The 26,255-nt window shown below is 44.9% G+C and overlaps 1 protein-coding gene and 1 long non-coding RNA gene across 4 annotated transcripts in view; one reads left to right on the top strand and one right to left on the bottom strand.

Annotated features, from left to right (window-relative positions):
• STXBP1 (syntaxin binding protein 1) overlaps positions 1–14,194 on the bottom strand; it is a 71,921-nt gene extending 57,727 nt beyond the window's left edge. Inside the window, exon 1 of one of the 2 annotated variants that reach the window (XM_073806632.1) lies at positions 13,997–14,194. In XM_073806632.1, coding sequence (XP_073662733.1) covers positions 13,997–14,033 — 37 coding nt within the window. In that variant the 5' untranslated portion in view covers positions 14,034–14,194. The remainder of the gene's footprint in view (positions 1–13,996) is intronic. The other variant, XM_033858640.2, reaches the window with a different exon arrangement.
• LOC117312675 (uncharacterized) lies at positions 12,913–23,906 on the top strand. 2 transcript variants are annotated; one of them, XR_004527110.2, is made up of 3 exons: positions 12,913–13,330; positions 18,055–18,148; positions 20,904–23,906. It is a non-coding gene; the product is annotated as an uncharacterized lncRNA (long non-coding RNA). The 2 variants fall into 2 exon arrangements; XR_004527111.2 differs by lacking the exon at positions 12,913–13,330 and adding an exon at positions 17,385–17,467.
• The last annotated feature ends 2,349 nt before the right edge of the window (positions 23,907–26,255 follow it).

Below are 26,255 nucleotides of genomic sequence, written 5' to 3'. Positions count from 1 at the left end.
GTTCACCTCACAGTAGTCTATTGTTAAAAGCCTATAGTGTGAAATTCACAGGGAGCAGAGGGGGACTCTTGTTCAGAGCCAATGTTTTTTATTTTCTTCAAATCCCTAGCAACTAGTACCAACAATATTGATGTGTCCAGAGACCAGGGAAAGGCCTCTTTGCTTCAACTCCTGGCTACGCCAACGCTCAGAAGATGGGTGAAGAAAAACTACGAGAGAAGGTCAGCGAGCCCTCTTCACCCTGTCACTGCCAGAGTAGGGGCTCTGAAAATCATCTAAGTGTAAAGGTTCTTCCTTTCCCCCTCAGCTGCCAAACAGAAGCAGCTTTGTTCCTACTGCCATTAAGGAAAGTTCACGAGGATCATCTGAAACTGGATTAGAATTAGCTGGGAAGTCCTGAGCTCCCTCTAAACACAGTACAAGCAGCCTTCCCGCCCTTACCATTGTGACACTCCTAGCAGCTTATCCTTGTCATCGTGAATCTACGCTGACACAGGACATAAAAATAATACTGCTTGTCCCCAACAGCCATGGAGAAGGAAGATCTGCCAATGCCGTTCATCCAGCAGACTCGTACAACCTACTTCCTGCTCCGGATGAGGCTGGACTAGATGCTCCTACAATTCTTCCCAGACTGAAGATTCTATGATTTGATGGCATCTTATTTTTTTTTTATGGGAGTATAGTTGCTTTACAATGTTGTGTTAGTTTCTGGTGTACAGCAAAGTGAATCAGCCACATGTATACAGATATCCCCTCTTCCTTGGATTTCCTTCCCATTTAGGTCACCACAGAGCACTGAGTAGAGTTCCCTGTGCCATACAGTCTGTTCTCATTAGTTATCTACTTTACGGATACGTCCGTAGTAGTGTATATCTGTCAGTCCCAATCTCCCAATCCGTCACACCACAACCCTACCCCCACCGATCTGATGGCCTCTTGACACAGCATGATACCCGAAATCCTCAGAGCCTTGCACTATGAGTGGCTATAATCATTTCCTCTTTCCTCCTCAAAACAATCCTGAACAACAAGGTTCAGACAGGCAAGGACTGACTTTATGACACAGGGGAAACACCACAGCAAGAGTAAGTCCTGAAAAGTTTCCAACTGCCAAGCCCCCCAGCCTAGAGACTGGAGACACATCACTGAGTGAAGGCTCAGGCTTGCTTTAGGATGATTTGAGGGTGGACCCTGGGAGCCACAAAATCGTAGACACTGCTCTGCTAGCCTCCCTTCCCTCCTGACTCTCAAACCTGCTGGCTTCTCTTCCTGTACCTGGCTGTAAATGTCTGTGTCTCTCAGGGGTGAACCCAGGCCCTCTTCTCACCCTGCACCCTCTCCTCTGTGATCTGACTCACTCTTTTTTTTTTTTTTTTAATTTTATTTAATTTTTGGCTACATTGGGTCTTCACTGCTGCATGCAGGCTTTCTCTAATTCTGGCAAGTGGGGGCTACTCTTTGTTGCGGTGCGTGGGCTTCTCATTGCAGTGGCTTCTCTTGTTGCAGAGCATGGGCCCTAGGCACGTGGGCTTCAGTAGTTCTGGCTCATGGGCTTAGCTGCTCCACGGCATGTGGGATCTTCCCGGACCAGGGCTCGAACCCGTGTCCCCTGCATTGGCAGGTGGATTCTTAACCACTGCGCCACCAGGGAAGCCCCCGACCCACTCTTGACTCTTTCCAACACCTGATGACGCCCCAACCCTAATCTCCATCCCAGACCTCCTGCACATCTGCCCTTAGACAGTCCATAGGCACCAGAAGCACAACGCCCGCAAAAGGAAACGTTCCCCAGCAAACCTGCTTCTGCTCCTTCTTTCATGTTTCAGTGAATGTTGCGGCCTTCCAATAGGTCGTCAAAGCCGGAAAAGTGGGAATCTTCCCCAACTCCTTCTCCTCACCCTCTGCATCCAATCAATCACCATAACCTGACACTTCTACCTCTGAAGACTCCTTCAAGTCACTTTACTTCTCGCCACCTGCCACTACTTCTCCATCCCCCCGCCACCACCTCCAGCCTGGACCACCACCATAGCTCCTAATTGAACCCTCCCTCCAGCCTCCACACAGCAGCCAGAGGTCTTTCTAAGCCATGTCTCTCCCTGACTTAAAGCCTTCAGTGGTGTCCCAGTGCTCCTGGAATAGGGATAAAGTTCCTTCACAAGCACAGGGAAGCCCCGGGCACCTCTCCAACTTCTCTGTGCATACTCCCTTGGCCCCCAGCTCCAGCCAGTCTCCAGCCTTCTCATTTTCTTGCCAAGCCTGGATATTTCTCTATGTGACTTACTGTCCCCCATGCCCCATCACCACCACCCTCCTCTTGGCCAGCTTCTCCACATCCTCCAGGTCTCCCTCAGCCTCCCTCAGTACCCAGGCCTTGTGGGGTGGGGCCTCCACCACGTGCTCCAACATCACCACGCCATAGTGCCCCTCTCAGGGCACTTATGGCAATGTATTACCATTACCTGTCTGAATCCCACTAGGACCAGGTCTCCTTATACACCATTACATCTGCAGCTCCCGCACAGCTTCTCGCATATAGGAATGACCGCATAAACTTTGGCTAAATGAACAAAACCCTTGGTCCCAGAACCCACCAAAGCATGCTGAAATGGAAACAAGCCATAATGTATGGTCCTGGGTTTCTCTGGCATCTCAGAAGTCCTCCAAACAAGGAGTGACTGCTGGAGACTGATTCAAACCCGTCTCTTCACAGCTAGGCTCCAATGATTTTTTTTTAAAAAATTGTTTGTTTTTCTCTACTTTTCTCCACATCTCTCTCAATTTTTTAGCTCCCAAGAATAAAATAGGCTCTCCTAGTGCAATAATTACTTAATATCTCATTTACTTCCCACGAGGTCAGCTGTTAGGCCAAATCATTAGTAGACATTTGAAGTGAAATACCATCAGCATATAAGAAACAGAAAGAAAGGAATATTGGAGATCTGCCCTGTGAGAGCTTGCAATTTGAGCCATTAGCAGTTATTCTTACTTTGGAGCCCCAAAGACATATATTAAGATCAGATCGGTGCATATCAGAAGCAAATTGCTTTGTTTTAACCAACGCAAACTTTCCCAAAGAGCAATGAGCGGGCAACAGCTGGCTGTTATCTGGTGATTACTAGATCCTGTGTCTATCAAAGCTATGAGCGATTTGTCTCCTCGACTCTGCTAAGGACTTACTCATAACCTTGAGCAGACAAACTTATCTCGGTAATTATATCTGTAAAGTGATAATAACTCCTTATAATGACTCATTGTTTTCTGAGCAATTTTTTTTGATTATTTAATGCAAGCCTTCAAAGAATTCTGTGATGCTGGGATTAGAATTTCCAATTGAAAAAGATGTTAACTAACATGTCCAGGTCACCCAGCCACTAGGGGTTGGAACTGGGACTGTCAGCTGGATGTTCTGACTTCTAGCCTAGAACTCTTTCCACTCCACAACACTGCTTCGTGCTGACTTTTTTTTTTTTTAATTAAAAAAAAAAAAAAGCCTGGGGGGCTTCCCTGGTGGCGCAGTGGTTGAGAGTCCGCCTGCCGATGCAGGGGACACGGGTTCGTGCCCCGGTCAGGGAAGATCCCACATGCCGCGGAGCGGCTGGGCCCGTGAGCCATGGCTGCTGAGCCTGTGCGTCCGGAGCCTGTGCTCCGCAACGGGAGAGGCCACAACAGGGAGAGGCCCGCGTACCGCAAAAATAATAATAATAATAATAATAAAAGCCTGGGGACAAAAAGCAAGTAAAACTCATACTTGCTGCAATTCAGATGAAGTCTTGACTATCTCGCCCTAACTTCAGTGCTAGCAACAGCCCTTCACAGGAGAAACCGATTGAAGTAATCAAATCAGAGGCTCGCCTTGGGGATTCTCCAAGTACGTCTCACAGAGGCGAGCCACAGGACTGGGGTTCACAATTTATGGCTGTTGAGTTGCCAGTGATAACTTCACAATTTGGCCTGACTACTCCACTAAAGAAAAGATTCTTCATTAGCAGCCAAACCCCTGTTTGTCTAAGAGGTGCTATGTGCCAAAAACACGAGAGGGAAAATCTTTTAGTGCATATTCAGAAAGCCCTCTTTGGATCCTGTGGCAGATATGCTCTCTCACACCTGCTGGGTGACACATGGATGATCCCCGAGTCGCAAACTGCTTCTCATCGAAATTTTATCCCAAATTAAACTACTTATCACCCTATCATAAGAGTGACATTTAGTCCAAAACAAAGAAGACTGTGTTTAGAAATAAACGGCAAGAATACTGCATATTAAAAAACTACAGGGGGGCAGTGGAGAGGGGAGGGTGGGGAGCCTCTGGGATTCAACCAAAGCTGTACTCAAATGACAACTCATATCCTTAGATGCTTTTATTAGAAAAAAGTTAACCAAGCATTTGATTCAAGAAATTAGAATAAGAACACACACACACACACACCCCCCCCACAGAAGAAAGAAACTGAGTTTTTTAAAAGACAATTAAAATAGACAAATCACTACCAAGTATTTCCATGAAAATAATACTACTAACAGGGTAGAATGAGAAAAGAGATCACAACTACCGACACAGAAGATATTTTTTAAATTATACAAATCTAATTTAAAGTTAATAAATTTGAAAATTTTAGGTTGAAAGGCCTATTTTATACGAAAATATAAATTGCCAAAATTGATTCAAGAAGCTGAAGACTGAATAAATAAATCGTAATTAAAAGACTGTCAAATATTTATCCTCTTCCCCCCCAAAAAGCAACAAATTCAAATAGTTTTATGGATAAATCATTCCTAACACTCAGGGAAAGGAATGTCCATGTTATTTGATCTATTCTGGAACATGCAAAAAGATAAGAAACTTCCCAATTCATTTAAGGAGAGACAAATTCTGATGCAGAAGATCTGAAAAAGACGGGAGAGAGGAATTATACACACACACACACACACATACACACACACACACATATAAAATACATAGTATTCAGCTGTTCATTCCAAATATTTCTTGAGTGCCCACTGTGTACCAGCATTGTTCTAGGTGCTGGGGATACAGAAGTGAACAAAACAAAGGCTATGCTCTCACGGAGCTTACATTTTGCTGGTGGAGACCGAGATAAAAAAAAAAACAAAGAAAACAGTAAGTATGAAATGTCAGATTTGACATGGTGAGGGGGATGAGAAAGTAGGGGGAATTTCAATTTTATATAAAGTAGTCAGAGGAGACCTCACTGGTGAGGTGGCATTTGACCAGAGACCTAAAGGAATTAAGGGAACAAGCATGCAGATATCTGAAGGAAGAACATTTCAGACATAGGTAACAACAAAGGTTCCTGAGGTGGGAACATACTTGGAATGATCAAAGAACAGCAAGAAGGCTCCAGTGCTAATGAATATAAACGTAAAAATAATAAGTAGAATTTAATAACACTGAAAAAGAATACTGCATGTCTAACAAGTAAGTTTATCTCAGAAATGCAATGAATGATTGCTCAATATTATAATGAATTAATTATATTACATTACTAGATTAAATAAGAAAAACTATATGATCATTTCAAAAGAAACTAAACCAGTAGCTAAGCCTGGTTTTAAAAACAAAACAAAAACTCTTAGTAAGCTGGAACTAAAAGGAAGTAATTTGGATGTCAACTTCCTTAGGGAAGCTTTCTCTAACGTCCCCAGACCTACACCAGACTAGTGCCCTGTATCATTCCTTTGTAATTCTCATCACAATTATAACTAACAAATTATTTTTATTAACTGTAAGACTACCATATTAGAATCCTTTTGAAAAGTGAGGTGTTTCAAAAATATGATACTTTTAATTAATAAACTAGGAATGAAGATACAATGTGACCATTCAAAAACAATTTTTAAAATATAAATGAATTGTCTAAAAGGACACAGGATGAGAGTTATAACAAGAATAAGTAGTTTTTATTAAAAGTACACAGAAAAGGGCTTCCCTGGTGGCACAGTGGTTAAGAATCTGCCTGCCAATGAAGGGGACATCGGTTTGAGCCCTGGTCCAGGAAGATCCCACATGCCACGGAGCAACTAAGCCTGTGCACCACAACTACTGAGTCTGCACTCTAGAGTCCACATGCCACAACTACTGAAGCCCATGCACCTAGAGCCTGTGAGCCACAACTACTGAGCCCACATGCCTTGAGCCCGTGCTCTGCAACAAGAGGAGCCACCACAATGAGAAGCACGTGCACCACAACAAAGAGTAGCCTCCACTCGCCGTAACTAGAGAAAGCCCACGCACAGCAACGAAGACCCAATGCAGCCATAAATAAAAATAGAAATAAATAAATAAATAAATTTTTAAATAAATAAAAATGGGCAAAGGGTTTGTGTAGACATCTCTCCAAAGAATATATACAAATGGTCAATAAGCACATGAAAAAATGCTCAACATCACTAGCTGTTAAGGAAATGCAAATCAAAACCGCAATGGGATACTTCACACCCACTAGGATGGCTATAATCAAAAAGACAGATAACAAAAAGTGCTGGTAAGGATATTATGAAATAGGAGCCCTCATACACTGCTGGTGGGAATGTACAATGGTGCAGTCACTTTGGAAAACTGTTTGGCAGTTCCTCAGAAAGTTAATTACCATATGTCCCAGCAATCTATTCCTAGGCATCTAACCAAGAGAACTGAAAACACGTTTCAAAAATAATAAGTATAACATAAATTCCTCCAATCCATGAACATAGTATATCTCTGCATTTATTTAAGTTCTGCTAACTTTCATCAGTATTTTGTAACTTTCAGCACACAGATCTAGAACACATTCTTTTAGATTTACACCCAAGTATTTCATGGTTTTTGTTCTACTATAAATGATACTATTTTAGATTTCAATTTCTAATTGTTCATTGATAGTATATAGAAATACAATATATTTTTGTAAATTGACATTGTGTCCTGCAACCTCGCTAAACTATCTGCAATTCTCCTTATCATACAGTTGCTCCCTTATTTGTGAAGTTAAGAATTTTTATTTTCACATTGCAATACAGCAAAGAAACTAGAATATTAAAAATTTGTTAAAACATCAATTCTCCCCAAACCAATCTATAGATTCAAGACAATTCCAAACAGAATCCCAGAGGAATTTTTTAAATAGAAATTGACAAGCTCATTCTAAAATTTATATGGAAAAGCAAATGAACCAAAAGAAGCAAAACAATTTTGAAAAAGAAAAACAAAGCTGGAGGACTCACAATATCTGGTTTCCAGTCTTACTTTAAAGCTACAGTAATTGAGTCAGAATGAGTGTTAGTGAAAGCATACATATAGGTCAAGAAATAGAACAGGGAGTCCAAAAATAGACCCACCCAAACATGGTCAATTGGTTCTCAACAAAGAACAAAAACAGTTCAATGGGGGAAAAGAATAGTCTTTTCAACAAATGGTGCTGGAACAAATAGACACTCACAAACAAAAAAATTTACATATATACAAAAATGAACTTTGATCATAGCTCACAATATATAAAATTAACTCAAAATGGATCAAAGACTAAATATAAAGCCTAAAACTATAAAACATCTAGATGAAAACACAGGAAAAAAAAAACAGAAAATTTTTGTGAACTTGGGTTAGGCAGAGATTTCTTAGATAGGATACCAAAAGTACAATCCATAAAAGAAAAAATTGATAAATTGGACTTCATAAAAATTAAGAACTTCTGCTCTCTGAAAAATACTGTTGGGCTTCCCTGGTGACGCAGTGGTTGAGAGTCCGCCTGCCGATGCAGGGGACACGGGTTCGTGCCCCAGTCCGGGAAGATCCCACATGTTGCAGAGCGTCTGGGCCCGTGAGCCATGGCCGCTGAGCCTGTGCGTCCAGAGCCTGTGCTCCGCAACGGGAGAGGCCACAACAGTGAGAGGCCCGCGTACCGCAAAAAAAAAAAAAAAAAAAAAAAAAAAAAAAAAAACTGTTAATAGAATGAAAAGACAAGTCACAAACTGTGAGAAAATATTTGTAACTCACATATCTGATGAAAGAAATGTACCCAGAATACATAAAGACCTATCAAAACTAAAATAATAAGAAAACAGACAACCCAATAAAAAATATGCAAAAGATTTGGACATTTCACCAAAGAAGATACACAGATGGCAAATAAACACATGAAAAAATGCTTAACACTATTAGTCATTAGGAAAATGCAAATTAAAATCATAAGACACCACTACCTCTGAGAATGGCTAAAATTTTTTAAACTGACAATACCAAGGACTAACAAGGATGCTGGTGAAAAATGTAAAACGGTATAGCCACTCTGGAAAACAATTTGACAGTTTCTTATAAAGTTAAACACACACTTATCATACAACCCATTAATCCCACTCCTAGGTATTTACATATCCAAGTGATATGTTCACACAAAACCTGTGACTGCTTCTAGAAGCGTTATAGAAGCATTTGCAATTGCCCAGAAAGTGAATAACTCAAATGCCCTTTAGCTGGGGAATGGAGAAACTGTAGTACATTCGTACAACAGAAGAGTAGTTGGCAATGAGAAGGGACAAACTACAGATATATGCAACATGGATGACTGTCAAATGCATTATGCTAATTTAAAGAAGGCACATTCAAAAAGCTACATACTGTATGATTCCGTTGATAATGACATTCTGGAAAAGGCAAACATATAGGAACAGAAAACAGTTCAGTGGTTGCCAGGGCCTGGGGGTGGGAGGGCAGGATGACCATAAAGGGGCTGTACAAGGGAATCTGGGGGATGATGACCTGTTCTGTATTTTGATTATGGTAGTGACTATATGACTGTATGTAATGGCTGAAATTTGAAGAACTGTTCACTAAAAAGGGTAAATTTTACTTATGCAAATTATACCTTAATTTAGAAATGAAAAAATGCAACATGTATTTAATATATTTCAAAATATAACACTTAAATTATCTGTATGCTAACCAAAGTTTCTTTAAAAAAAAAGTGTAAGAATGAATGAAAACTGCTTCAATGTAGGTGTCCTCTCAACTTCTAAAACATCCTATGACCCAGGACTCCATCTGAAAAAGCTATGTAATATATTTAATACACAAATTGAAACTACATTCTTTTCCAAAAGAATGTGATTCTTATAAACTAACATGAGGAGAAATTGCTAACAGCGAGGAAACAAGAAAAACAGTACATTTTGTAATCCTTGCATCTTTGAAACACACTGACAAAACTTCAGGGAACGAGTAAATTTTGGATTACAACATGGATTTACATAATTGAAACATCATCCATTAACATAAACTAGATAAAACAATGTCTCGAAAAAAATGAAATTTTCGAGATTGAGACTGAGATATATACACTAATATGTATAAAATGGATAACTAGGGCTTCCCTGGTGGTGCAGTGGTTGGGAGTCCGCCTGCCGATGCAGGGGACACAGGTTCGTGCCCTGGTCCGGGAAGATCCCACATGCCGCTGAGTGGCTGGGCCGGTGAGCCATGGCCGCTGGGCCTGCGCGTCCGGAGCCTGTGCTCCGCAACGGGAGAGGCCACGGCAGTGAGAGGCCCACGTACCGGAAAAAAAAAAAAAAACTAATAAGAACCTGCATAAAAAAATAAGTGAAATTCTAAAACTTAAAATAAATGAAAATTGATGACTAATAAGAACCTGCTGTATAAAAAAATAAATAAAATAAAATTCAAAAATTATTTTTAAAAAATGAAATTCTCGGGCTTCCCTGGTGGCGCAGTGGTTGAGAGTCCGCCTGCCGATGCAGGGGACACGGGTTCGTGCCCTGGTCCGGGAAGATCCCACATGCCGCGGAGTGGCTGGGCCGGTGAGCCATGGCCGCTGGGCCTGCGCGTCCGGAGCCTGTGCTCCGCAACGGGAGAGGCCACAACAGTAAGAGGCCCACGTACCGAAAAAAATAAATAAATAAATAAAAAATAAATGAAATTCTCCTTTCTCTTACAATCTCTTTGCAAAGTCAACAGCAGAAAAAAAAAAAGAAAGAAAAAAAACTACATTTTATAGAAAGAAAAGAAAAAATAAGTGAAGAAATGAGTAGAACTGGAAACAGAAGTTGGGTCAGGTTACAAATCATCCATATATTCTTCAGGTCTATTCTTCCATTTTCCAGCTCATTTGTACCTCGTTCAAGAAGTTTACCGAAGACTCCACTTTCTCCCCCAAAACCCTGGCCCCCCAGGAAAGAAGTATTCTACCTCTTCTTGAAATCCTCTAACATTTGTACTGAACCTCTTTGTTGATCTTTTCATAATGATAATATTGACTGAATTTACTGTGTGTCAAGAACTGTATCAGACGCTATACCTGCATTACCTCATTTAATACTCATAGAACCACATAAGGTAGGTGCTATTATTACCCATTTTATAGATGAAGAAATTGAAGCACAAAAGGGTTCCATTATTTACCAAAGTCACACAGCTAATAGTGGTAGATCAGAATTTTATCCCAGCTAGTTCAAATCCAGAGCCCATTCTCTGAATCGCTATACATAAAGATTAAGTCATTCATCCAACATTTAAGCACTAACTCTCACACTAAAGACAGACTTAACAGAAAAACAAATATCGTATCTTAACGCACATATGTGGAATCTAGGAATCTAGGAAAATGGTACAGATGAACCTGTTTGCAAGGCAGAAATAGAGACACAGATGTAGAGAACAAACATATGGACACCAAGGGGGGAAAGGCGGGGGTGGGATGAATTGGGAGATTGAGATTGACATATATATACTAATATGTATAAAATAGATAACTAATGAGAACCTGCTGTATACCACAGGGAACTCTACTCAATGCTCTGTGGTGGCCTAAATGGGAAGAAAAAAGAGGGGATATATATGCATATAGCTGATTCACTTCACTGTACAGCAGAAACTAACACAACATTGTTAAGCAACTATACCCCAATTTAAAAAAGAAGAAAAAGAAAAAAAAGGAGTATACATATTCAAAAAAAAAACAAACAAACCAGACAGACTTAAGAATAAGATGAGGTCCTACTCTCCCATGAAAGAGCTTCTGGTCTAGTTGGAGACCAACACAAAGCAGTGCAATACACTGGTTATACCTTAAGTATGTCAGGGGAGTGACAGGGAGGGCATCTCAGGATTGTCTGTGTCTGTCATAAGAGTGTGACACTGTGCCACATTTTAGTGTCCCTGTATTCCCCCATAATTCCTACCAGGCTCTGAATAAACCTTTGTTGAATGAACAGCTAACACCCATCTCCTCTACTTTTGTTGTGTCTGTACCTACCGCCACTCTAAAACTCAACTTAGAAAGATGTGACAGGAAGCCAAAAACTACATTTACCTTCCTCTCAATCATATCCTTAAGAACACTGATTCATTCCATGAATATTTATTGACTACCAACTATGACCAGCCACTGTTTTTGGTATGGGATACAGGGATGAACATATCAGATAAAGACCATTCTCTCCCGGAAGCAACATTCAAGTGGATGAAACAATCAAACAAGTACCAAAAAACAAAAACAAACAGACAAAAAACCCACCAACCAAAAAAACAAAAAATGAAACAATATCACTTCAGATCATTTTAAGTGCTATGAAGAAAATAAAATTAGGGAATATGATAAACAGTGACTATGAGGTGTTAATTTAGACCGGGAAGACCAGGCTGTGAAGATGACATTTAAACCGGTGCGTGTTGGTTAAAAAACATCTTTGTTTTACTCCTATTTTTAGAGGAAAAAGGCAAAGCTAGAAACCCCATCTGAAATTAGGAGTCAGAATTAACAGAATTCTTTGTGTCACTGACAAAGAATTGCAAAAATATTTTTTCTAAAATTTATACCTAACTCAATTGTTATAGAAGTAGAATGCTGTTCACACATTCACCAACTTTATGTAAAATTGGTTTGGTTTTATTTTTGTAAACAGTGGCTTTGCTTTATTTCAGAAAATAAATTTTGACCATATTGCATATTAATTTTTTTTTTTTGATACTTGCTTCTAAAAGTTGGGGGGAGCTACCTGCATGAACAAGGGTCACGGCAAAAGGATGCAAAAACGTGATTTCTGTAACACCTGTTTTCGGGATTTTGTTTTAAAAAGCACCTTATTCAAATATAACATTTAAAAGAATGTAACATAACAATCCACATTTCACACCCTTTAAAAAGCATACTGGAAGGAAATGGTATATCTAGAACAATGAAGAAAGTTATTTTTTACTAATGCTGCAAGGAAATGGACACCAGGTTTTTTAAAAATTAATTAACACTGATTTTGGCAACTCATTTAACTGCTCTGAGCCTCCATTTCTTTCCCAAGGGTAAAATGAGCGTGTTGACATTAAAGGATCCCTATGGGTCCTTCCAGCCCTAAACGCTTCGATTGGCCTTTAAAAATAGAAGGTATGTCATTCAGAACCTTTACCGCATGGGGAAGGCAGGTGATAATTATCGTGGACACTTTTTAAAAACTTGCTCATTTGGGGGTTCAGTTTTTACAACAATTTTCTTCTGGTGTAATAGGTCAGATAAGGTTGTACAATGGGGAATATTTTCTATATACCAACGAAAGGAATAAGGAAGAAGAAACAATTATGATGCCTCAAAAGGACCATTACAGTCAAAAACATTTGACAACCAGAGAGCGAGCGAGCGAGAGGAATTGCTCTAATATGACAGAATCATTGGAAAGGAAACTAATTTCCACCATTTTTATTCTATTTCCTTTCTTATCCTCTCCCACAAAGTCCACTTTTAATTCTCTCAATTCCAAAAGAGGTAGCGAAAGTTACAGCAATCCTCTCACATTTTCTGTTAAAGAAACAGCCGAAATATTGAAGAGGCACTATTTGCCCACACAGATCATCAAGCTTATTTAGCACTGGGGACGCCGTTTTCCAAATATCACCACCGTCAGAGCTCACTCCGCTGCAGCCCACACGCTCCACCATCCATTTTTTAAAATCCATTTACGTTGAGCCTTTCATCCAAACCCACGAACAACCATTTCCTCCCTGCAACAGTGGCTGGAACTGCCCGAAACCAAGCATCGGCTGAGTCCTGCGAACAGGGAGACTGCAGACTGCGGTTCTGGCTGGGCAGGGCCACTCCTCCCGCGCACACTAAAGCCTTCCTCGTCTCCCGGGTGATTTAAGACAGTTCAGGACCCTGATAAGACCCCGCCCTTGAAGCAAAGACCCAGGATCGGGAGGAGGAGAGAGGCGGCCTCAGCCCAGCAGAGCCAAGTCTTTGGAAAACAGGCTTCTCTCCAGCTGCCAGGAGTGGCCCAGGCTGGGCGAGCGGCGCGTCTGAGCCAGGGCGCGCGGAGCCGCTCCCAGGTGGGTCTCTGCAGCCGGGGACCGCGGCTCCGGCTCCCGGGAGGGAGGAGGAAGGGGGAGGAGGACGCAGGCCGGGATCTCGCTCGTCACGACTCACGAAGGAGGGTGGAAAAGAGGGAGGGACTGGAGAACGGGAAAAGGAGTGGAATCAAGGAGCTTAGGGAATAAAGGCGAGGAAAAGGAGAGAGGAAATGAGGGGAAGGTACTGGGAGTGAAGAATGGGGGTGCAGGGGAGGATAATGGGCTGCAGGGGGTAAAGGCGAGGTGAAGGGGGAGGGATGGGGTGCCAGGGGTGAAGGGGGAGGGATGGAGCGATGGGGGTGGAGGGAGATGGAGGTAAAGAGGGAAGAGAGGGATAGAGCGAAGAGGGGAGGGGTGGGATGAAGGGTAAGGGATGGAGCAAAGGTGGGGGGGCGGAAGGGGAAGGAATGCGGGAAGAGAAGAGCTGGGGAAGAAGGGAAGAGGACGCGGGCCGCAGGAGGCCGGGAGGGACTTCCCTCCGAGGAGGGCGGCGCCGGAATAACGGGACCCTCCCAGCCAGAAGCCCCGGGCCGAGCGGGGCGAGAGGCCAGCGCGGAGGCCGGGGCGCTGCGGGCAGGTACGGCGCCCGGCTTTTCCCGGGCAGCCGTAGCCGCCGCCTGCGGGGAGGACCCCGACTCCACTTACTCTCTCCGACCACCGCTTTGAGGCCAATGGGGGCCATCGCGCTGCGCGAGTCTCTGGGCTCCGAGCCTCCTCACGCGACGCCTGCGGACACCGCCGCCTCCCAGAGTCGGCGCGCTCTGCTAGCTGCAGCCCGCCGCCCTGCAGCCGCGCTCGGGATCGACTGACGCGCGGACTCGGCGCGGGGGCGCGGCGCGAGCCAGAGCGAGGCTACCGACCCGCCGGCGCGCGCGGGGGGGCGGGGCCGGACGGGGGCGGGGTCTCGCGCCAGCCGTCAGCGTCACCCGCTCGCCTCCGCCAATCGCACTGCGGCCCGGAGGCTCGGCCCCGCCCGCCGAGATGCGGCTGGAAGCGAGGAGGTCCCTGGCTGGTGGGAGAGCCACGCCCTTCCCCTCATCTCACGCGCCGCGCGCGGCCGGGACACCGCGCGCTCCCGGGGCGCCGGGTCCAAGAATCTTCTCCGCAGCCTCCGCACCTGAATCCCTGGCCTCAGGCTACCGACGCATTCCATCTTCCTGAAACGCCGCTATGGTCTGTCTTACCTCTTTCTGGGAACCTTACATCCACCCCTCACCCTCCCCACACCCAACGCCCACAAAAGGAACTCAGAAGCTAGATCTTATTACTAGTACCCACTCCCCAAAACGTAAGGTTTATCGACACTATCTCTATCTCTTTGGGTACCCATATCCATAAATCCACCATTCACTGAGCTCTTACATGCATCATCTCATTAAATCCTCGCAATAATTGGACATTATTTTTAATCTCCATTTTCAGATGAAAAAAAAATAGGCTCAGAAACTGAGTACTAGATTTGCTCTCAGGTTGTGTTTCATTCATTAGCAAATATTTATTGTTCTCTCACTACTATATGTAAGCCGCTGTTCTAGGCATTGGAGCTCCAGCCATGTACAAGGCAGACACCGATCCTAGTCTTTGGGCAACAAAAGTCTAGAAATATTTAGGTCCCAAATCGAATAGGAATATGCTGTGGGATGACTCTGGTCAGTATCTCCTTCCTGGAGTCCACATTTACCAAAGTGGTCCCAGGTCAGTTTTTGCTCGATTTAGTTGACAGGGGAGATTGCTTTTGAAATATGGGACAGGGCTCCCCTCTGGCTTCAAAGAAAAATGAGTTGAGCCAATTTAAAGTCAAAAAGGACAAGAGAACTGGTAGTCACAAAATCAATGAATACTCATTAAATTTTTGGAACAGCTCTGTGAGCTAGCTCCTTTATATTATTAATAAATATAATATTTTACAGATGGGGAAACAGACTCAGAGAAGATAAGTGCCTTGCTAGTAAGTGATAAAGATCTAATTTTAGAATCTGAATTCTGAACCATTATTTTATACTGAGCAACAACTAAAGAAGTTGAGGCCTAAAGGAGGACTTTCCTAAGGTCACACAGTGAACACTGGCCGAGCCAGGATGAGGGGCCACATGTCCTAGTTCAGCCACCAGCCCCAGGGCATGAAGATTTGACCATCTTCTCATCCTCAGTTCAGTCTACCCTAACAGAACCTTCATATGGCTTCCCAGAGAGGGAAAGTGTTCACCTGTCATCTCTTCATGTCTGGGCTCTGCCTTTTACCCAAGGAAGGTACTGATAGCCTTGGGTTGCATTTGGAAAAGGAGGAGATAGTTTGTAAATGTGAGGGGAACTAGGATGCACTTGTGATGCCATGCTCCCTCCTTGACCCTCTGGCACGTGTCAATAGAGACTACCCTCAAGGAACCAGTATTCGAGCTGAGGAAACAGACAGGAATCAAGGAGTTACTGTTCTAATAAGTGCTGAAGCAGAAGGACAGAGGGTTCTGAGAGCAAATGACAGAGCACCTGACCCAGTGGACCAGGTAGGGTGCAGTCAGGGCAGGCTTCCTGAGATTAGTAAAAGGTAGCAAGAGGGGATGGGGAGAGTGTCCTAGGCGGATATACAGAAGGTGTCAGAAAGGAGTTTGACTTTTCCAGGAACAGAGAGGGACCAGTGTGACCAGAGGGAAGAGAGCCTGAGGGACAGAGTAGGAAAGAAGCTGCTAGAGGTAGGCCTTGCTGCAGAACTCCAGGACTTTTGGGTGGCCTGGAACCTGCTGGAGACCTCCTCAAAGGCCACAGAAAATAAAACATAGCAGCTCCTTATTTTCTGCGGAAGGATAAAAAAAGAAATTCTTTCCTGTGGATGTGTACCTGAGATGTTTAATAGGGATGGCAAAAATCAGAACAGATGTTGTTTTAAATAGGATGGTTGAAAAAGTGAGTAGGGTGACAGACTGTGAACTCACTCAGGAACCCCTGACTCAGGAGTGTCGGATTGGAATCTCTCTGGAAGTAGAATGCAAGACCTGTTCCAAGACCTCTTGACATCTCTGAGCCTTGATTTCTCCATCTGTGAAACAGGGACAATAAAACTTCCAGGCTTCTCTAGAAGGGTGCCTCTGAGGACCCAGGGTGATGACCTGCACGATAAGATAAAATCCTCGCTCAGTCATCACACAGCACTATCCTTTGCACTGTATTCTTTATATGCAGTACATTTGATACCCACCAGGCACCACACAAAGGGCTCTCATGAATTTTCATCGAATTCTCACTATGGCCCCACAAGGTCGGAGCTTTTTTTAAAAATTTATTTATTTATTTATTTATTTATTTATTTATTATTTTTGGCTGCATTGGGTCTTTGTTTCTGCGCGCGGCTTTCTCTAGTTGCGGTGAGCGGGGACTACTCTACATTGTGGTTGCGTGGGCTTCTCATTGCGGTGACCTCTCTTATTGTGGAGCTCAGGCTCTGGGTGCGCAGGCTTCAGTACTTGTGGCTCGTGGGCTCTAGAGCGCAGGTTCAGTAGTTGTGGCACAGGGGTTTAGTTGCTCCGCAGCATGTGGGATCTTCCCAGACCAGGGCTCGAACCGGTGTCCCCTGCATTGGCAGGTGGATTCTTAACCACTGTGCCACCAGGGAAGCCCCCGGTGCTATTATTATTACATTTTCCAGGGGCACAGGGAGGTCAAGTCACTTGCCCAAGGTCACACGGCTCTAAGAGCAGACCTGGGACTTGCGCTCCGACTTCCTGATGCTCAGAGGAGAACGTCCAGCGCCCAGGTGCAGCCGCAGTGCCCTGACCTAAGGACAGGTTTAGATGTGTGGACCTCTTGCTGGGAGCGTATCAGCAACGGGAACCGAACCTCTTGGGAGTCGGGGCTCAGGCGGGTCCACTAACCCTTGCTCCTGTCCAGCCTGAGGGGGTCGGGTGGGGGGCCTGTGGCCCCTGGATGCGCCGGTTTGGTCCGCGGCCCCGCCCGCCCGCTGGGCAGGTGCGCTTGTAGCTGCGCATGCGCGGCCTGCAGCCTCTGCAGAACCCGGGTGCCGGCCAACCTGTGGGGGTGGGAAGAATCCTGTGATTTACGCTTATGTCACGTGACGGCGGGGAGCTTGCTTGCGGCTTGGCCGCTGCGCCAGGAGCCCGGCAGGTGGGAGACGGATGCAGAACAGAGAGGGGAGAAGCTAGGGGGTCAGGGAATAGAGACAGGGAGCCGCATGGAGGGACCGAGAACGGGGGTGGGGGGCGTGCGGGGAGAGAGAGACAAACAACCCAGAGTAGGCAACTGGGCGGAGCAGGGAGAGACGGAAGAAACCGAGTACCGTGGCCTCCACCAGCCCTGATAGCGCGGACCAACTGACTTGGGCCCCCCACGTACAGGGGCCTGTTGGAGAGCCCTGGGTCCAGAGTCTGGGCCTCTTCTCCGACAGTCTCGGGCTTGCACCTGCCTCCCTTCTGCTTTTAAGCTGCATCATCAGCTGCATTTTTTCGTGTTCACCCCCACCCCCACCTCCTGGTCTCTGGGCTTTTAGATTCTGCTGCATTCTTTTAGAAGAAGTTTCTAATGAATTCAAGATAATGTTAATAAGGTTCTTTACCTAGTACCGGGAACCTATTAAGGACCCAATAAATGTTAGCTATTAATATCATTAAAAATGGCATAACGAGTCTGAATACATCAGTGCTGAATACAGTTACAGAGCGTTCAGTCGGTTTCCTGTTTTTTTGCTGCTGTAGTTCACAGGCAGAGAATGAAAATGTAATTGTCTCCAGCGCAGCCACCCACTACCCGCCACACCTACAAAGAGCGGCAGGGCCTGGAGTGCTTCAGGTTGGTACATCCTTGCCGGAAAGAGTGAGTTAACAGTTTTTTGTGTTTGAGGTCGGAATACAATATGAAAAAGGCTTTGTTTTCAAAAGCGTAGGCTAGGTTCTCAAACTCAAAGGAGTGTAGGGGCCAGACAGATGTAACACTACAGATGTGGCCAACGGCAAAGCACATGCCTTGCGGGGAGTCAGGGCGGGGGGCAGTCCTTACTCAGCTCCAACCACTGGTTTACATGCAACGACCAAGGATCTTGATTGTAAACATTTCGGCATCCCCCAGTAAGTCGAAGTGTTGCAATGGATTAAAAAAAAATGTAGGGCTTCCCTGGTGGTGCAGTGATTGGGAATCCACCTGCTGGTGCAGAGGACACGGGTTTGAGCCCTGGGCCGCGAGGATCCCACGGGCCGCAGAGCAGCTGGGCCCGTGCACCGCAGCTGCTGAGCCTGTGCTCTAGAGCCCGCGAGCCACAACTACTGAGCCCATGTGCCACAACTATTGAGGGCCGCACTCGTGGAGCCTGTGTTCCACAACAAGAAAGTCCACCTTAATGAGACGCCTGTGCACCGTAGGGAGAGGCAGTCCCCGCTTGCTGCAGCTAAAAAGAGAGCCCGCGTGCAGCAGTGGGAACCCAACGCAGCCAAAAATAAATAAATAAGTTTATAAAAAAAGAAATTTAATAACACCACACTGGCTAAACAAAACACATCTGAGGGCCACGTCCAGTCCCCAGGTTACCTGCATGTAAACTCTGGGAGATTAATGCCTCTTCTGGAAGGTGGAGGTTGATTCCCCCAAGGCGCAGGTTCTGAGTAGCACTGATGTCTCTCCCATGCACATGGAGTCCTGGAGCGCTCAGGGCTTTGGACAGGGGTGGTGGTGTGAATGCCTGGGCACCAAGCACTAGGACCTTCCCCCGTGGCCCTGAGAGCCAGGAATGAGTCCCTCTGCTTAGCGTGGCTCTGGGGGAGCAGATTAGAGCCAACCACTTTTGAATGGACTGGTGAGCACTATGGTGGCAGCCTCTGAGGACAGCTGTTGTGGACAGCTCAGTTTTGCCTGGACTGTGAATGTCCCATAGTCCTGATCCAGCCCAGGAACAAGGACAGAGCCACACAAAAATACCATCCGAGTGAAGTTTAGCAACCTCAGACAGTGGGGGCTTCAAGCGAGTTTTTTTTTTTTTTTTTTTTTCGTACGCGGGCCTCTCACTGTTGTGATTCTCCCGTTGCGGAGCACAGGCTCTGGACGCGCAGGCTCAGCGGCCATGGCTCACGGGCCCAGCTGCTCCGCGGCATGTGGGATCTTCCCGGACCGGGGCACGAACCTGTGTCCCCTGCGTCGGCAGGCGGACTCTCAACCACTGCGCCACCAGGGAAGCCCAAGCGAGGTTTATTTAATTTAGAGAAATAAAGAAATATGACATTGTTTACACCTTGGGTATCAGAGAACAATTCATGCCTTTTATGTGTTAAATTGCTATGGGATCCCAGGGGAAGAAGTTTGCATTACAACTGGAGAAATAATTTGGTTTAGATGTGGTTTGTTTTTGGCCAGTGGGCCAGAAAGCTTCATGGAAGAGGTGGCATTTGAGCTGAGCCTGGAGGCTGAGAAGAGAGAGAAGATCAAATCCAACCAAAGAAAAGAGCATAAGCCCACGGTTAAACTGTGTGTGAGGCACCCTGGGGTGCCACAGCAAATAGAAACACAGTGGAGTATTTTAAATTTTAGAGAGAAACACAATGATGCTTATCATCTGTTGGACACTGTGGAACCTACTAGCTGGAAGTAGTTCACAGTTTCAACATTAGACTGCTACATTTCTTTCTATGACGTACATGTCTTTGAAGCTGCGTTTTCAGCAATTGATGTGGGAGAAGAAAATAACTCATGAAAATCAATGTGGAACAGGAGACTGAGGGTGTTAATGTCTGATGTGGTGGATTCTAAGGTCTGAGAAGGTGCACATATCTTATTAGTAAGGAGTGGTGGTTATTTTCAATTTATGGGTACTGTTTTTTCAAATGGCTACTAAGTTGTTAGGATATAACAGAAGTTGTTTGGTCCTGACTACTTCATAAACAGAGCTATTAGGTATTTCTTTGGGTCTGGGATGCTATGAAAACATACTGAGACACAAAGGCTGCCACGTTTGGAAACCTCTGGCATAGGCAAAGTGTGAATTCATTAAATCAGCAATATTTATTAAGCACCTACTGTGTGCCAGGCACGGTCCTAGGCATTGCAGATACAGCAATGAACAAAAGAGAAAACTCCCTGTAGATACGAAACTGACATTCTAGAGGAGGAAACACCATAAATACGTAAATAGTAAATTATATAGTATGTTAAAAAGGTGATAAATGCTATGATGATAAAAATAGAGTAGGGTGATCAGGGTTACCTGATCAGACTAAGAACCATGGAAGGGATTAGAAAGATAAGTAAGGTGATTGCATGCAGGATTAGGCTTGGGTAGGGGTTGGAGAGAGATAGTTTGCATTTTAAAGGGGATAGGCAGGTTAGACTTCATTGAGAAAACGTTGGATATGAGTTCAATGAGATGCTCTCCATCTCTTGGAGGTGGAGAGCAAAGAGCATTGACTGGGAAGAGAGATGTGGGAGGCCCTGGGTCTCTGGAAATAATCTGTGTCTTGATCTGGGTGGTAGTAACATGGGTGCATATTTATGTAAAAACCCACCGAGCTGCTCACTTAATTATGTCGTTTATTGGATGTTACACTTCATGTTTTTAAAAAAGGCTTCCTGGAGGACATGGCATTTGAAGTGAAACTGGAAAGCAGGACTTCCCTGGTGGCATAGTGGTTAAGAATCCGCCTGCCAACGCAGGGGACACGGGTTCGAGCCCTGGTCCAGGAAGATCCCACATGCCGCGGAGCAGCTAAGCCCGTGTGCCACAGCTACTGAGCCTGTGCTCTAGAGCCCGCAAGCCACAACTACTGAGCCCACGTGCTACAGCTACTGAAGCCTGTGTGCCTAGAGCCCATGCTCCGCAACAAGAGAAGCCACCGCAATGAGAAGCCCGCGCACCACAACGAAGAGTAGCTCCTGCTCGCCACAACTAGAGAAAGCCTGCGCGCAGCAACAAAGACGCAATGCAACCAAAAATAAATAAATAAATTTATAAAAATTAAAAAAAAAAAAACCAGAAAACTGGAAAGCAGTTTAGACGATTATTATAATCATATATAAAATGCTTACCATTTATCAGGCATGCCACTTATTGAGTGCTTATGATATGTTAGACACTGTGCTAAGTGCTATACATATTATTTTATTTAATCTTTACAGTGGTCCTGAGGAGGTAAATATCCTGCCCATTTTACAGATGAGACATCTGAGGTTTCAAGAATGCAGTGACTTGCCTGGATCACACAGGAAGTGGCTTAGCCAGCCCAGGTTTGTCTTGTCAACAAAAATTCAATTAACAATCAAAAAGGAAAAAGAGAATTTTGTTCAAGCCAAACTGAGGGTTGTAACCCAAGAGAGAGACTCTCAGAAGCTCTGAGAACCATTCCACCTGTTAGAAGTCAAAGGCACAGTCATATACATTTCTAAGACAAAGGATCATACATCAAAATGACATACTGACATTTTACATGAAGTTCATCAAAGGCGTGTAGTTCAGGTAAGCACAAAGTGAGCAGGAGGTCACCATGACCCCTTAAAGAGTTGGGAAAGAATGCCAGTCTTCTAAGAAGTCACATTGCTGGCATCAGAAGAGAAGAAAAAAAAAATGATCTCCACAGTCAAGTAGGCACTCCCATCTTTGAGGAGGTCTGGTTAATGCAAAATGCAGATGCACACTGTACACTGCAGGGGAGGGAGGAGGCCCAAACTGACAGAGAGAGAATTTTAAGTTAAAATTTTCTTGTCCTGCCTTAAAATGTAAATTTTATTTAATCAGCCTGACCCCCAAGTCTAAGCTCTTGGGACCACCTGCTCCCACCTCTCTGGCTCCATGGAGGTGGTGGGACTTGGGTTTCAGAGGATGAAGGAGGAGAAACCAGAGATGGCTCTGAGCAGAGGTGGAGGGTGCGTGACTCCTTGCAAAGCTCTGTAATTAATTTTGTTTTTGTCATTTTGTTTTATTTTATTTTATTTTATTTTTTTGACCACACTGAACCGCATACAGGATCCTAGTTCCCAGACCAGGGACAGAACCGCACCCCCTGCAGTGGAAGCATGGAGTCTTAACTACTGGGCCGCCAGGGAAGTCCCTGTTTTACTATTCTTAAAGAGAGCCCCCCATATGGTCAAAGCTTCAGGCGCTGGCTCAGAGGGTGTCTGGGAGAACAGTTGCCCCATCATTAGATTGCAGTGTGTCACTTAGCAATACCTTAACCCCCATCCCAGCTCCTGACAGGGTGCCCTGAGGTCCTTCTCATCAGATGCACCCCTCTAGCACCAGTGTCTTGTAAAGCAGACCCTGAAAAGCTCTCAATAGCCTGAGAAAAGCACGGATGCCCGCCCCTCCCTATTCAAACTGAACACAGGCTGTCTTTCTGGCCCCTCTGGCTTCTTGCCTCCTCTCCGTGCCCCTCCTCCTTCCCTCTCCTTTTGTCTACTGTCTTCCCACCTCGCTTTTCCTCACTCGCCCCTCTCCCTCACAGCAGCTGCCTTCCCACCTTATTCCACAGAGAGTCAGGGCCAAGAGCCTTCCCCGCCCTGGTACAGACTGAGCAGGACACTGAGCCTTGGGGGAACCAGGAGTCCAGCACTCAGGGTCCTGCCCTGTTGGGTCCCCGGCCAGTCACTTCTTCCCTTTGGACATCAGTTTCCCCACTTCCCATTTATGCATAACCTGGGTCCCAGGCTCCTTGCCCTGAATCACACCAGCTGTCTCTCCCTCTCTCTGAGTCAGGAAGCAGGTAGACAAGGGGGTCCACCTTGGGAACCTGCCTCCCTTCTCTCTACCTGCCCACCCTGGAGGTATCTCAGGTGCCGTCACGGGGTCAGCAGGGGAGGCAGGCTTTGGTCCTGGGTCTGATTGTCCAGAGGCTCAAGGTTCACTGCCCAGACTTTTAGGGCATCCCCATGTGGGGTCCCTTAGTGGGGTCCTCAACCCCCAAATCTTTCCCTCCCTCCCTTCCAAGCTGTGACCCTCCCCCAGCTGTTGATAAGGCCCTCCTTAAATGCATCCCAGCCTTGCCCTGCTTTGAGCAGATGTTTAATATACGAAACAAAAATAGCAGTTATTTTGTGGAACGGATCCCCAACAAGCTGAAGCCATCTGTTTGGGGCAACCCACCCTGGGGCCTAAAACTGCCTGCTGCCTTCCTTGGAAGAGCACAGCCAGCCCAAGGGCAGTCTGAGCACATGTATAAGCAGCTCTCCGCCCTGTTTTGTTGAAAGGCTGCAAACACCCCCTGTGCCCCTAGTCCTCCGGCTGATGGGGCCTCACGGAGGAGGAGAGGAAGCAGGACTTTGCATTCTGCATCCTGGGTTACAGCTTGCTTTTTCTTCCTTGACATTTCCTTTGATGCTTTAAAAAAAAAAAACAAAAAAGCACCAGCAAAAAACCTCCTTTGCTCTGAAGATGAAATCTCCTGCCGTGGGCACTCTTTCTCTAAAATCCACTTCTCACCACCCCACCACCCCTACTGCTAACCCAACTTTTGAACCTCGTCCTGCTAAAAGAGTGCCCGTCTCCTTCTTTGAAAAGCAAGTTCAAATCCTCTGCCATTGCTATGCCCTTGTCATTCCTAATTCCTGCATTTTCCCCTCTGACTGCTGCAGGGAAATCCTGGAATGATGTAATTGGACTCCAGTGGCGTTGGGTTTTGTGTATTTTTTTTTCTTCACTTTTCATCACCCAGGTAATACAGTACACTTTTATCGTTAAAAGTATCTCAGGACTTCGCTGGTGGCACAGTGGTTAAGAATCCGCCTGCCAAATCAGGGAACACAGGTTCGAGCCCTGTTCCGGGAAGATCCCACATGCCATGGAGCAACTAAGCCCGTGTGCCACAACTACTGAGCCTGCACTCTAGAGCCCGTGAGTCACAACTACTGAGCCTGAGTGCCACAACTACTGAAGCCCGCACACCTAGAGCCCATGCTCTGCAACAAGAAAAGCCACCGCAATGAGAAGCCTGTGTGCAATGGAGAGTAGCCCCCGCTCGCCGCAACTAGAGAAAAACCCGCAGGCAGCAATGAAGACCCAACGCAGCCAAAAATAAATTAATTAAATAAATAAAATTTTTAAAAAAGAATCCTTTAAAAAAAAAAGTATCTCAGTAAGGAAATGAATTCTTCATACTAAAACCACCTGGGACACAGTTAAAGTTGTGCTCAGAGAAAAATTGATAGCCTCAGGGTTTCCCTGGTGGTCCAGTGGTTAAGAATCCACCATCCAATGCAGGGGATGTGGGTTCGATCCCTGGTCGGAGAACTAAGATCCCACATGCCATGGGGCAACTAAGCCCACGTGCTGCAACTGCTGAGCCCACGAGCTCTGGAGCCCGTGCACCACAACTACAGAACCCACACACTCTGGAGTGCACCACAGCTAGAGAGAAGCCTGCGTGCCGCAATGAAAGATCTCATGTGCTGCAACTAAGACCCGATGCAGCCAAAAATAAATAATTAACTAATTTTAAAAAAGAAAGAAAATTGATAGCCTTAAATACTTTTATTATTTATATTGGGTTGGCCAAAAAGTTCATTTGGGTTTTTCCGTAAGATGTTATGGAAAAGCCCCAACGAATTTTTGGCCAACCCAAATAAAAGCCCCAAAGCAACTGAACCAAATATTCAACCTGAGAAATTAGAAAAATAGCAATAAAATAAAAGAAGAGAGGAGAATGAGATGAAAGCTGACAGAAATGATATAGGAAAAAATATGAAAAAATAAATAAGATTTGTTTGAAAAGACAAAGAAAATGAGAAAAATCTTAACTAAAGGCAAGTCAAAGCAAAGAGAGAAAGCAAAAATATGCAACTTTATCCAAAGATGACATACAGGGAATTCCCTGGTGGTCCAGTGGCTGTCTCCACGCTCCCAATGCAGGGGGCCGGGGTTCGATCCCTGGTCAGGGAACTAGATCCCACATACCACAACTAAGAGTTTGCATGCCATAACTAGAGATTCCACATGCTGCAACTAAAAGATCCTGCACGTGGCAACAAAGATCCCACATGCCGCAACTAAGACCCAAGTGCAACCAAATAAATAAATAAATAAATATTTTGAAAAATTTACAAAAAAAAAAAGGAAGACCTACAGATGGCCAAGAGGCACGTGGAAAGATGCTCAACATAACTAATTATTAGAGAAATGCAAATGAAAACTACAATGAGGTATCACCTCACACCCGTCAGAATGGCCATCAGCAAAAAATCTGCAAACAATAAATGCTGGAGAGAGTGTGGAGAAAAGGGAACCCTCTTGCACTGTTGGTGGGAATGTAAATTGATACAGCCACTATGGAGAACAGTATGGAGGTTCCTTAAAAAAACAAAAATAGAATTACCATATGACCCAGCAATCCCACTACTGGGCATATACCCTGAGAAAACCATAATTCAAAAAGACACATGCATCCCAATGTTCATTGAAGCACTATTTACAATAGCCAGATCATGGAAGCAACCTAAATGTCCATCGACAGATGAATGGATAAAGAAGAAGTGGTACATATATACAATGGAATACTACTCAGCCATAAAAAGGAACAAAACTGGGTCACTTTTAAAGAGGTGGATGGACCTAGAGACTGTCATACAGAGTGAAGTAAGTCAGAAAGAGAAAAACAAATATATATTAATGCATGCATGTGGAATCTAGAAAAATGGTACAGATGAACCTGTTTGCAAGGCAGAAATAGAGACACAGACATAGAGAACAAATGTATGGACACCAAGGGGGGAAAGGAGGGAGGGGTGGGATGAACTGGGAGATTGGGATTGACATATATACACTACTATGTTTAAAGTAGGTAACTAATGAGAACTTGCTGTGTAGCACAGGGAACTCTACTCAATGCTCTGTGGTGACCTAAATGGGAAGGAAATCCAAAAAAGAGGGGAGGTATATATATATGTGTATACACACACACACACACACACACACACAAATATAGCTGATTCA

Source organism: Tursiops truncatus, chromosome 6 (assembly GCF_011762595.2).
Source record: "Tursiops truncatus isolate mTurTru1 chromosome 6, mTurTru1.mat.Y, whole genome shotgun sequence".
NCBI lineage: Eukaryota > Metazoa > Chordata > Mammalia > Artiodactyla > Delphinidae > Tursiops > Tursiops truncatus.
Note: the sequence above shows the minus strand (reverse complement) of the source record. Positions and strands in the feature narration are given on the sequence as shown.